Consider the following 12,887-nt stretch of genomic DNA (forward strand, 5'->3'; position numbering starts at 1 on the left):
CCAACAGGATTAACTGTGGACGCAAGAGGAAGCTGTCTGAAAGGGATGTTCGGGTGCTAACCCGGATTGTATCCAAAAAACATAAAACCACGGCTGCCCAAATCACGGCAGAATTAAATGTGCACCTCAACTCTCCTGTTTCCACCAGAACTGTCCGTCGGGAGCTCCACAGGGTCAATATACACGGCTGGGCTGATATAGCCAAACCTTTGGTCACTCGTGCCGATGCCAAACGTCGGTTTCAATGGTGCAAGGAGCGCAAATCTTGGGCTGTGGACAATGTGAAATATGTATTGTTCTCTGATGAGTCCACCTTTACTGTTTTTCCCACATCCGGGAGAGTTACGGTGTGGAGAAGCCCCAAAGAAGCGTACCACCCAGACTGTTGCATGCCCAGAGTGAAGCATGGGGGTGGATCAGTGATGGTTTGGGCTGCCATATCATGGCATTCCCTTGGCCCAATACTTGTGCTAGATGGGCGCGTCACTGCCAAGGACTACCGAACCATTCTGGAGGACCATGTGCATCCAATGGCGGTGCCGTGTATCAGGATGACAATGCACCAATACACACAGCAAGACTGGTGAAAGATTGGTTTGATGAACATGAAAGTGAAGTTGAACATCTCCCATGGCCTGCACAGTCACCAGATCTAAATATTATTGAGCCACTTTGGGGTGTTTTGGAGAAGCGAGTCAGGAAACGTTTTCCTCCACCAGCATCACGTAGTGACCTGGCCACTATCCTGCAAGAAGAATGGCTTAAAATCCCTCTGACCACTGTGCAGGACTTGTATATGTCATTTCCAAGACCAATTGACTCTGTATTGGCCGCAAAAGGAGGCCCTACACCATACTAATAAATTATTGTGGTCTAAAACCAAGTGTTTCAGTTATTTTGTCCAACCCCTGTAGTTATGGCTATATTGGCCCAATCCAATGTGCAATACTTGTCACTTATCACTTCACTTTATATTTAATATTTAATCTATATTTAATCTGGACCGTGTACTGTATACTTGGAACTGCACCTTCCTGCACTTTTACTTTTAATTCCATTCCATTTGGTTATTTTGTTCAATCCATCCTCATCATTTATAACTGCTCTGTAGCTATGCAGCAGTGGCGATTTCTCTAAGACTGCAAGGGAAGCTCAGCTTCCCCTAAAATGTCCAAAATTAAATGGTCAAATATGTACAGTTGTGTTAACATTTCATTGACTACAAATGCGTTAGAATACGTATATCTCGAGGATGAGTTCGTTCAGAATCAGCTAATTATCACAAATCGACTCGATTTTCTTAACTTAACTCATACATTCCCGTATAGATGCATTTGCCCACAGAAGCTGAGCGTCTCTTCACTTCTATGGGACTGCGTTGAGGTTTTTTTTTCATTGCTTCGAAACTCGCCGGTCATTGGATAAATGCCTCGATTTTGTCCCGCCCCCGGACGCTGAGCGTCTCTGGGGGTGAATGGAGCTGTGGGCGGGTGTGGACGCTGAGCTTCTGCAAGATGATTGGAGGATCAGTCGAAACGCTGAATCCCGTTTTGATTGACAGCTAGTTTGAGCGCTACACCGTCACTTCTCAAACTCAAACTCAGAAGAGGCTTTATTGGCATGACAAATAGGGACATTCGTATTGCCAAAGCAATACACTTCATTAGTCACTTAATCACTAGGAGCTTCAGTCCCATCGCGGATTTTGCAAGTGAAGTCGAAAGACAAACTGCTGTAACCCATTTCAGGCCATTTTCTTGTAAAAGGAACAGAGGGCAGAATTTATGTGTAAATAAATTGACAAATTTTATGATGTAAGCCGACAATGAGCTTCCCCTCTTTGAAAGACCAGCAGCCGCCACTGCTATGCAGTATATGTAAAACTCAGGTTACATTCAATCTGTCAAAGTGTTTGTACTTTTTTCGAATTTATATTGTTGTATTTTTTCTTTATAGTGTGTATTTGATTTGATTTGATGTACAATGCTACTGGGACTCTAATTTCCTTCGGGATCAATAAAGTATCTGTCTGTCTATCTATCTATCTATCTATCTATCTATCTATCTATCTATCTATCTATCTATCTATCTATCTATCTATCTATCTATCTATCTATCTATCTATCTATCTATCTAATACCTGCTCTGTGGGGGTCCTGACCATTGAAGAACAGCATGAAAGGGGGTAACAAAACATGTAGAAACAAATAAACTACAGTCAGTAATTTTAGAACTACAAAGTGCTTCTATATGGTAAGTGGAGCTGATAACATGGACAGTGAGTGTAGAAACCAGGAGGTGATTTTAATATATTTATTCTGTTTGCTTTATCCTGGTCAGGGTTGTGGTGGGTCCGATTAATTGAGCAAAAGGCAGAAAACACACACACACACACACACACACACACACACACCTCTTTACTAGAAAATCTTTTCATTCTTTTATGTTTTAGTTTCTTTGTGTTTATTTGACTTTTTCCAGCTTCTGTTTTTTTTATAAGAATTAAAACCTAAAAGAAACCTGAAGAATCTCAGTATGAATGAAAGTCTCTGTTGTGAATGTTGGTTCGGATCCACTGCTGAGCTTCTGCTGAGCTTCTTCACGGTTCGATTCGATTCTCTAGATCAGAGGTCACTAACAGGCGGACCACGGTCCGGGTCCGGACCCAGAAGCTGTCCCATACGGACCCGGACCTATAGCCAAAACAGAAAGTTAGGATTTGAAACCTGACGGAGCGCTTCTATTTTAACCGGCGCAGCTTTTGTAGTCTTTACGGTAGCGGTTTAGCGGATGAGAACCAATCACTTGACACCACTCAGCCAATCAAGTCTGTGCATTCCAGCCGGTAAACACTGCGACTGCAGTGCAGACAGTTGAGAGAGTTAGAGGCGAGTTACATGTGAAAAGACGGTGGAAATTAAAAGAAAGATAGCGAATGTAGAAAAAATTAAGGGAGAGATACAGACAACTGTGCAGGAGAAAGTTGAGAAAAAGACGAGTGAGACAGGAGACAAATGGCGCTCTCCAAAAAAGAAACGTGTACAGCGAAATTACAGCATTTAATGATGGAGAGACTCATTTCTGTTCTTACTTCCCACTGGAACACAATTTATTGTCCGGTCCGGGTCCTCTCTGTGTGTGCATGTTCTCCCCGTGTCCGCATGGGTTTCCTTCGGTGCTCCGGTTTCCTCCCACAGTCCAAAAACATGCAAGTGAGGTGTATTGGAGATACTAAATTGTCCATGACTGTGTTCGATATAACCTTGTGACCTGATGAATCTCGTGTAATGAGTAACTACCGTTCCTGTCATGAATGTATCCAAAGTGTAAAACATGACGTTAAAATCCTAATAAATAAACAGACATTTGATTTGACAGTTATTGATAACATGCAGATGTTGATACAACTACTAGGCTACATTATACTATATTGTATATATGTTATAGTGGTTAAGGTACTGGACTAATAAACAGAAGGTTGCCGGTTCAAGCCCCGCCACCACCAAGTTGCCACTGTTGGGTCCCTGAGCAAGGCCCTTAACACTCAATTGCTCATTGTGTTCCGCTCATTGTGTAAGTCGCTTTGGATAAAAGCGTCTGCTAAATGCTGAAAATGTAAATGTAAATATCAATATATTTACATTATATATATATATATAGTTAAACATTTCGGACCTTCGCTTCAAGAAATTTTCTCTAACTGGACCCCTTTAAATTTTAGTTGAATACCCCTGCTCTAGATGATTGTGTGTAAAATCTCATCACAAACACGATTCCTACAACCAGCATTCATCTGACACCAGCTTTATTGATGGAGAAGAAGGGAAAGGGAAGAGAAGGAAGCAGCCGGCCGGAGATATTCACGTTCTCAGCTAGATCCACATCTCGTTTCAGAACCTGGGTAAGGAGCGGGCGTCACGTCTTCGGCTTTATTTGCTACGGAGCTCTGTTCTGCCCCCAAGAGGAAATGATTTAATTTTCCAGATCTAAGAGTTCCACAGGGTAGAAGACATGCTGAGCAGGTACATCAAGAATATGACGATGCTGAGATAACTGATGATGCTCTGTATGGGGTGGTGAAGCCAGAATCCTGGTACTGGAGGAGCCCAACATCTCTCAAGATGAAGCTCAGCTCACAAAGTCCCAGAATTCCTTCAGAAATCCAACACGAGGTGTTGAAGCCAGAATCCTGGTACTGGAGGAGCCCAACATCTAAGATGATCAAGCTCAGCTCACAAAGTCCCAGAATTCCTTCAGAAATCCAACACTTGAGGTGTTGAAGCCAGAATCCTGGTACTGGAGGAGCCCAACATCTAAGATGATCAAGCTCAGCTCACAAAGTCCCAGAATTCCTTCAGAAATCCAACACTTGAGGTGTTGAAGCCAGAATCCTGGTACTGGAGGAGCCCAACATGTAAGAAGATGAAGCTCAGCTCACAAAGTCCCAGAATTCCTTCAGAAATCCAACACTTGAGGTGTTGAAGCCAGAATCCTGGTACTGGAGGAGCCCAACATCTAAGATGATCAAGCTCAGCTCACAAAGTTCCAGAATTCCTTCAGAAATCCAACACTTGAGGTGTTGAAGCCAGAATCCTGGTACTGGAGGAGCCCAACATCTAAGATGATCAAGCTCAGCTCACAAAGTCCCAGAATTCCTTCAGAAATCCAACACTTGAAGTGTTGAAGCCAGAATCCTGGTACTGGAGGAGCCCAACATCTCTCAAGATGAAGCTCAGCTCACAAAGTCCCAGAATTCTTTCAGAAATCCAACACTTGAGGTGTTGAAGCCAGAATCCTGGTACTGGAGGAGCCCAACATCTAAGATGATCAAGCTCAGCTCACAAAGTCCCAGAATTCCTTCAGAAAGCCAACACTTGAGGTGTTGAAGCCAGAATCCTGGTACTGGAGGAGCCCAACATCTAAGATGATCAAGCTCAGCTCACAAAGTGCCAGAATTCCTTCAGAAATCCAACACTTGAGGTGTTGAAGCCAGAATCCTGGTACTGGAGGAGCCCAACATCTAAGATGATCAAGCTCAGCTCACAAAGTCCCAGAATTCCTTCAGAAAGCCAACACTTGAGGTGTTGAAGCCAGAATCCTGGTACTGGAGGAGCCCAACATCTAAGATGATCAAGCTCAGCTCACAAAGTCCCAGAATTCCTTCAGAAATCCAACACTTGAGGTGTTGAAGCCAGAATCCTGGTACTGGAGGAGCCCAACATCTAAGATGATCAAGCTCAGCTCACAAAGTCCCAGAATTCCTTCAGAAATCCAACACTTGAGGTGTTTAAGCCAGAATCCTGGTACTGGAGGAGCCCAACATCTAAGAAGATGAAGCTCAGCTTACAAAGTCCCAGAATTCCTTCAGAAATCCCACACTTGAGGTGTTGAAGCCAGAATCCTGGTACTGGAGGAGCCCAACATCTAAGAAGATGAAGCTCAGCTCACAAAGTCCCAGAATTCCTTCAGAAATCCAACACTTGAGGTGTTGAAGCCAGAATCCTGGTACTGGGGGAGCCCAACATCTAAGATGATCAAGCTCAGCTCACAAAGTCCCAGAATTCCTTCTGAAATCCAACACCACCACCACGAGCAACCAACAGTTCTCAGAAGCACCCGGAACTAGAGATGTACCGATCAGGGTTTTTGGCACCGATTTCGATCTCTAATCTTCTTTGAGGGTGATAGGCCGATAGCCGATTCGGATTGGGGGGGGGGTTGACGGGGGGTTTACTTTTTAAACTAAAGCAATTTATTTTTTCACCCACAGGAGACATATTTCATTAGTCTAACTGACCACACACGCAGGTTTAATGTTATCCAGTTCAGTCTGAAAAAAACTTGAAATAGGGAAACAGTGAAGATAAACCGGTGCCAAATGCTGCCACGTGTGTGTGTGTGTGTGTGTGTCTTTAAGAGAGACGATCTGTTCGCAGTATTGATATAAGTGATTCACGAGTCGATTCATTTTATGCGAAGCGTTTCTCTTCTCAGTTATCTCTCCGTGTTAATTAATTAATTAATTAATGTCGTGGTTTTAAATAAACACCAGCTACTACAGAACATTCTGTGTGACTCTCTTACATTAAAAAGCTTCATTAAACCGCTATTACCACAGAGCGGTAACCGAGTCAGAGTCGTTCTGTCTGTGGAGCTAAAAGTTTTCTGTCAGTCACTGCAAATGATCCTGAACTAACCAACTTAGTAACTAATAAACTTTTGCCTCCGATTGGCTCTGTAACGTTTTCTGCTCTCATCTACATCAAAAGCAAGAACCGCTTACGATTTACCAAAGTGAACCACGAGTTCATATAATGTGCTCATAGAATTGACTTAGATGGGGTCGGGTTGAATTATCTTTTTAAAGTAAATATTTCAATCGGCAAAATTCCATCGTATGTATGATGCACAACGTTAATTATGTTATTTTAGGTTGTAAAGTGCGATGTTTGTTGAATGGTGATACGATGGTTGGAGCTTTGTAGCTCAATGTCTGGATCAATCCACTGAGCTGTTAAGCTTAACATGGAGATGATGTTTGTATATCACACGATCGGATCTGCTGAATTTAGGAAATATCGGCCGATCGCATATTTTGATAAAAAATCGGCCGATTTCGATACATAGCCGATCGATCCTCCCATCTCTACCAGGAACCACAGACTCTGGTATCATGAGGACTTCTGGTACCAAGATGGAACCAAGTCTGTGGAACAGCGATCGTATCCTGCACAGAGAAGTTTAAGACAACCCCGACCCTAAGAGCACCGGAGAACATTCCGGTACACCGGAGCTCTCAACCACGAAGCTCTCAGCCAAGAAGCAAGAGGGAGCAAGAGGGAACAAGATGGACCGGTCCAGGTCTGGAGGGACCAACATGGGGCAGAACGCAGCAGTGCCAGGCGGATGGTAAAGGGAACGGCATTTTCACGTCGATAAAAGCTGAAGTCCTGAAGGTGAAAAAGCTGGTTTAAGTTCTGAATCTTCTGCTCCTCACCAAAATGATCTTACATGGAGAATTGTCTGAGAATGTGCTATATAGCTGAGGAGGGAATATCATTTGGGGGATTGTGGGGAAATTAGAGGGGGGAAACTTTGTTTGATCTCTTGTTGCAGATCCTCTTCATGGTCTGCCAGGATCTTCTGAAGAATCCCAGGATCTGGTCCTTCTTCTTCTTCTTCTTTTTCTTCATCTTTTCTGCGGTGCCTTTGGATGAGAGAAGAAGAATGAAACACGGTTTGGTGATGATGGTTTGATGAAGAACTGGATGTAGAGCCGTTACTCACAGATTGCTTCTTTAGCTGGAGCTTCAGCGGGCAGCTTCTTTACCGGCTGAACCAGGATCTTCCTGCAGGTTGGATCGATTTCTGGTATCGGGTCAGTCATGGTGGATTTCTCACTCTTCTCCTTTTGACCAAAAGTATCCTTGATCTCGTCCAGGACAGAGTTGGTCTGCTGACAGGAGGCCACATTAAGCTCCTTTGACATGATGCTGATGGTGGACTCAGGGCCCCTGACCTTCTGGTCCTTATTTTGAGGGACGTTGGTCACCTCGATCTTATCCAGGACGGAGTCGGTCAGCTGACAGGAGGCCACATTAAGCTCTTCTGACATGATGCTGATGGTGGACTCAGCGCCCCCAACCTTCTCGTCCTTATTTTGGGGGACGTTGGTCACCTCATCCTCATCCAGGACAGAGTCGGTCAGCGGGGAGGAGGCCACATTAAGCTCCTCTGACATGACGCTGATGGTGGACTTAGTGACCCCAACCTTCTCTTCCACACTATTGGGCAGGTGGACGTAGGTGCTCCCCAGTGAGTCCTGGACCTGCTTGGTAACGATCTCCATGTTTGATCTCTTGTTGAAGATCCTCTTCGTGGTCTGCCAGGATCTTCTGAAGAATCCCAGGATCTGGTCCTTCTTCTTCTTCTTCTTCATCTTTTCTGCAGTGCCTTTGGATGAGAGAAGAAGAATGAAACACGGTTTGGTGATGATGGTTTGATGAAGAACTGGATGTGGAGCCGTTACTCACAGATTGCTTCTTTAGCTGGAGCTTCAGCGGGCAGCTTCTTTACCGGCTGAACCAGGATCTTCCTGCAGGTTGGATCGATTTCTGGTATCGGGTCAGTCATGGTGGATTTCTCACTCTTCTCCTTTTGACCAAAAGTGTCCTTGATCTCGTCCAGGACAGAGTTGGTCCGCTGACAGGAGGCCACATTAAGCTCCTTTGACATGATGCTGATGGTGGACTCAGCACCCCCGACCTTCTCGTCCTTATTTTGGGGGACGTTGGTCACCTTGATCTTATCCAGGACGGAGTCGGTCAGCTGACAGGAGGCCACATTAAGCTCCTTTGACATGATGCTGATGGTGGACTCAGCGTCCCCAACCTTCTCGTCCTTAATTTGGGGGACGTTGGTCACCTCGTCCTCATCCAGGACGGAGTCGGTCAGCAGGGAGGAGGCCACATTAAGCTCCTCTGACATGACGCTGATGGTGGACTTAGTGACCCCAACCTTCTCGTCCACACTATCGGACAGACGGACGTTGGCGCTCCCCGGCGAGTCCTGGACCTGCTTCATGAATTCTCTGTTAATGTAGATGGTGATGATCTCCATGTCGTCGTCCTCAGGCGTCGGTGTGGATTCTCTCTGGATCTCCATCTGATTCACCCAGGAGAAGAAATTTAATTCAGTTCTTTTATTAAAAATTCATTTCAAATCATTTCTGTTATTAATGCTGCAAAATTCTTTTGAACTGATTAAATATCGAGTCTGAAATGAATTCACAACACTGGTGATGTTGTGGATCAGTTTTTATTATTTATTCTTTTTTATTTCATATACAAATACTAAAACGTCCTGAAACGTCTCATTTATTACATTCAGATAAGAGCTGAAACTGTCAAATGTTCATTAGATCAGATGAAATGAGATATTAGATTATTTTAGATCAGATATTTTAAGATTACATGAGATCAGATTAAATAAAATGAGATGAAATGAGATATTAGATTATTTTAGATGAAATATGATGAGATTATATGAGATCAGATGAAATGAGATATTAGATTAGACATTAAATAAAATCAGATGGTTGTTTGTTCTCACCTCTCTCTCTCTCTCTCTCTCTCTCTCTCTCTCTCTCTCTCTGTTGCTTGTTGCTTCTCTGGGTGCAGAAGTAAAATGATGAACTCTCTCCCTCCTCCTGAAGGACCTGCAGCACCGCGATCAGGAATCATGTGACGTCACAGTAGGTGAAGCAGCCGCTCAGCGCAGGTGTGTCGCGTCACCGCACCGCTGCCAAGTCACGTGATGAGTTTAAAATAACGGTTTAAAAGTATTATGTATTATTGTAATAATTGGTTTTAAAGCGGCTTAAATCATCATGAAGTTTTAAACTAAGATCAGTAACTGGTTCCAGTGATCATTCAGCTCTGTACATCTCACACCTCAACACTGAGTGTAGGTTTAAACTCCTGCATGTCACGTTTTATAAAGCTTCTGTGGAATTTAGTTAAAGTTGCAAATGCTGCGAATTCTGAGAATGTACAGAGTAAAATGCACTGTTTATGTTTTATCTAAAACTATTTTATATTATAATTCAATAAACAAAATAAAACTAAAGGATATTTGAGCAAATCTTAGATCAGAACCGTCCTGCAGAAATCTCACACAGAGACGTGATTCCTCCCACTCTTATAAATGCAACTGACTTTATTTTAACAAAAAAGTGACATATTGCAGCTTTTAAACGAACAAATAAATAAATAAACAGCGTAAACATCAGTGAGTCTGTTCAGGAGGTTTAAAGCTGCAGTGTGGAACTCTTCAGGATTTGGAGAGTTGGAGACCCCCTGTGGAAGAAAAGCGCAACTGCAAGTGATTGATGGAGGAAAAAATGCTGCATCTAGATTTCTTTTATTTTTCATTTATTTATTCACTGTCTGTTTCACCAGTGCTTAATCCTGGTCAGGGTCGCAGTGGGTCCAATTCATTGGGTGAAATGTAGGAAACTTTTACCTGTTGTTTACTGCTGAAAAGAAAACAGCTCTGTTGTGATCAGATTGTTTAAGTATAATTAATTTAATTTTTAATATAAAATCTTTTAACACTTTAATGTTCCAGGTTTATAAGAGTTCTTTCCTGTGTTAAACCCTCACCGATGCTGCAGTCAGTTCCTCACAACAACCGCTTTTATTCACCTCCATTAAATCCCTCCGTCTGAACGAAGTGGGGTGACGGTAAAATATAAACATGGATCTAATAGCACTAGCACTATTGCTGATTGTAATGTTTAACCTGTAGCGTCAGCTGTTCCGTCATCCGGTAACCATCGGTGACCTGGGTATAAAATGTATTAAATAATGAACGAGTTCCACACTGCAGCTTTAACCTCGAACATCTTCACATCGTCTCACGTCACGTCCAGTTTTATGTTTAATTTTCTTTCAGCTTTTCACAATGATAAAACGCTGATGACAAAAATCTAGTAAAAATGGTGACGTTTGGTTTACAAACTTCGGTTTTTTTTAGTAAGGCAGGAGCCACGTTACTCATTTTACAGGTTGGAATATAAAAACAGGTACTTTCATTGCATCCATAATACAGGTTAATATATATACAGTGTATCACAAAAGTGAGTACACCCCTCACATTTCTGCAAATATTTCATTATATCTTTTCATGGGACAACACTATAGACATGAAACTTGGATATAACTTAGAGTAGTCAGTGTACAGCTTGTATAGCAGTGTAGATTTACTGTCTTCTGAAAATAACTCAACACACAGCCATTAATGTCTAAATAGCTGGCAACATAAGTGAGTACACCCCACAGTGAACATGTCCAAATTGTGCCCAAATGTGTCGTTGTCCCTCCCTGGTGTCATGTGTCAAGGTCCCAGGTGTAAATGGGGAGCAGGGCTGTTAAATTTGGTGTTTTGGGTACAATTCTCTCATACTGGCCACTGGATATTCAACATGGCACCTCATGGCAAAGAACTCTCTGAGGATGTGAGAAATAGAATTGTTGCTCTCCACAAAGATGGCCTGGGCTATAAGAAGATTGCTAACACCCTGAAACTGAGCTACAGCATGGTGGCCAAGGTCATACAGCGGTTTTCCAGGACAGGTTCCACTCGGAACAGGCTTCGCCAGGGTCGACCAAAGAAGTTGAGTCCACGTGTTTGGCGTCATATCCAGAGGTTGGCTTTAAAAAATAGACACATGAGTGCTGCCAGCATTGCTGCAGAGGTTGAAGACGTGGGAGGTCAGCCTGTCAGTGCTCAGACCATACGCCGCACACTGCATCAACTCGGTCTGCATGGTCGTCATCCCAGAAGGAAGCTGACGCACAAGAAAGCCCGCAAACAGTTTGCTGAAAACAAGCAGTCCAAGAACATGGATTACTGGAATGCCCTGTGGTCTGACGAGACCAAGATAAACTTGTTTGGCTCAGATGGTGTCCAGCATGTGTGGCGGCGCCCTGGTGAGAAGTACCAAGACAACTGTATCTTGCCTACAGTCAAGCATGGTGGTGGTAGCATCATGGTCTTGGGCTGCATGAGTGTTGCTGGCACTGGGGAGCTGCAGTTCATTGAGGGAAACATGAATTCCAACATGTACTGTGACATTCTGAAACAGAGCATGATCCCCTCCCTTCGAAAACTGGGCCTCATGGCAGTTTTCCAACAGGATAACGACCCCAAACACAACCTCCAAGATGACAACTGCCTTGCTGAGGAAGCTGAAGGTAAAGGTGATGGACTAAACCCAATTGAGCACCTGTGGCGCATCCTCAAGTGGAAGGTGTCATATACGGTAGTAAAAAATGTGTTTGCGCTTGTACGATGTTATTTACGGCAGTAGAGAGCCGAGGGCTGGGAGGGGAGATAAACACAAGGAGAGGGTTACCGAGACGGTGTGTGTGTATGCTGTTGCATGGCTGAAGCTCATTAATAAAAGTTAACCTGAGCAAAGTAAAGCCTCCGATCCTTTCCTTTACATGGTGTCAGAAGTGAAAAAGTAATGGCGAAATTCAACCCTCCGACAAACTTTTCTTTCGACAAGCCGAGTGAGTGGCCGGATTGGAAGCAGCGTTTCGTGAGATTCAGAACCGCTACTAAGCTGGACAAGGAGGATGGCGCTGTGCAAGTGAGTAGCCTGATATACGCTATGGGAAGCGAGTCTGAAAATGTCTACCGTTCGTTCGCATTTGACGAAGAGGGACACAGAAATGACTTTGACAGAGTGCTTGCAAAATTCGATGAGTACTTTGTGCCCAGGAGGAATGTAATACACGAACGCGCGTGTTTCCATCAGCGAGTGCAAAGACCCGGTGAGAAAGCCGAAACTTTTATAAGAGCTCTGTATGAACTGTCTGAACATTGCGACTTTGGCGCTAGTAGAGACGAGAATATTCGCGACCGAATTGTGGTGGGAATACTCGATAAAGATGTCTCACGGAGACTGCAGCTAATGAAGGACCTGACACTAGCACTGACCATCGAGACAGTCAGGCAGTCGGAGGAGGTTACTTCACAAGTCAGCATGCAGGGAGAAGCAACAGGAGTAATACATGAGGTCACGCACAAGAGCAGCAAATACACCAAGCACCAAGGTAAGCCAAAAAGTTGATATGATGGACAGTGTGGGAAATGTGGCAAAAGAAGGCACAGTAAAGATGAAAACTGCCCAGCGAGAAAATCCAAATGCAATGCATGCAGTAAAATTGGACATTGGGGTAGAGTGTGTCGAAACAGGAAAGCTGTGAGAGAGGTGACTGAACTAGAAGCGCAGTCATATTTTCTAGGGGCCGTGAGTAAGGCAGAGGGTTCATCAGAACAATGGGCTGTCAAGCTGCTGGTGGGCTCCACACCGGTAG

The 12,887-nt window shown here is 43.8% G+C and overlaps 2 protein-coding genes across 7 annotated transcripts in view; both read right to left on the reverse strand.

The window, feature by feature from the left end:
- Window positions 1-2,332: 2,332 nt before the first annotated feature.
- LOC134320292 (uncharacterized) overlaps window positions 2,333-12,887 on the reverse strand; it is a 150,331-nt gene continuing 139,776 nt past the window's right edge. The window contains exon 5 of the transcript XR_010013656.1: window positions 2,333-2,413. The gene's annotated coding sequence lies outside the window, so the exon portion shown is untranslated. The remainder of the gene's footprint in view (window positions 2,414-12,887) is intronic.
- Window positions 2,407-9,264, reverse strand: LOC134320291 (uncharacterized). Of its 6 annotated transcripts, none has more exons than XR_010013649.1 (5): window positions 9,112-9,264; window positions 8,034-8,664; window positions 7,288-7,953; window positions 6,998-7,207; window positions 2,407-3,347 (listed from the first exon to the last, which is right to left on the reverse strand). XR_010013649.1 is itself a non-coding variant. In XM_063001632.1 (3 exons), exons 1-3 carry the CDS (start codon window positions 8,662-8,664, stop codon window positions 7,080-7,082), a joined length of 1,425 nt encoding a protein of 474 aa, XP_062857702.1. In that variant the 5' UTR covers window positions 8,665-8,725; the 3' UTR covers window positions 3,789-7,079. The 6 variants fall into 6 exon arrangements, 1 of the variants encoding a protein (XP_062857702.1); XR_010013652.1 differs by lacking the exon at window positions 9,112-9,264 and having other exon boundaries at window positions 2,407-2,693; window positions 3,092-3,347; window positions 8,034-8,725; XR_010013651.1 differs by lacking the exon at window positions 9,112-9,264 and having other exon boundaries at window positions 2,407-2,858; window positions 3,092-3,347; window positions 8,034-8,725.

This window comes from Trichomycterus rosablanca, chromosome 9 (genome assembly GCF_030014385.1).
Source record: "Trichomycterus rosablanca isolate fTriRos1 chromosome 9, fTriRos1.hap1, whole genome shotgun sequence".
NCBI lineage: Eukaryota > Metazoa > Chordata > Actinopteri > Siluriformes > Trichomycteridae > Trichomycterus > Trichomycterus rosablanca.

Bases quoted from the DNA above. Each gene is read 5' to 3' on its own strand.
- LOC134320291 (XM_063001632.1), bottom strand. From the start codon at position 8,664: ATGGAGATCCAGAGAGAATCCACACCGACGCCTGAGGACGACGACATG. The intron at 7,954-8,033 runs GTGAGTAACGGC...TCTCATCCAAAG, and splicing joins TCCAGCTAAAGAAGCAATCT to GCACTGCAGAAAAGATGAAG. The intron at 7,208-7,287 runs GTGAGTAACGGC...TCTCATCCAAAG, and splicing joins TCCAGCTAAAGAAGCAATCT to GCACCGCAGAAAAGATGAAG.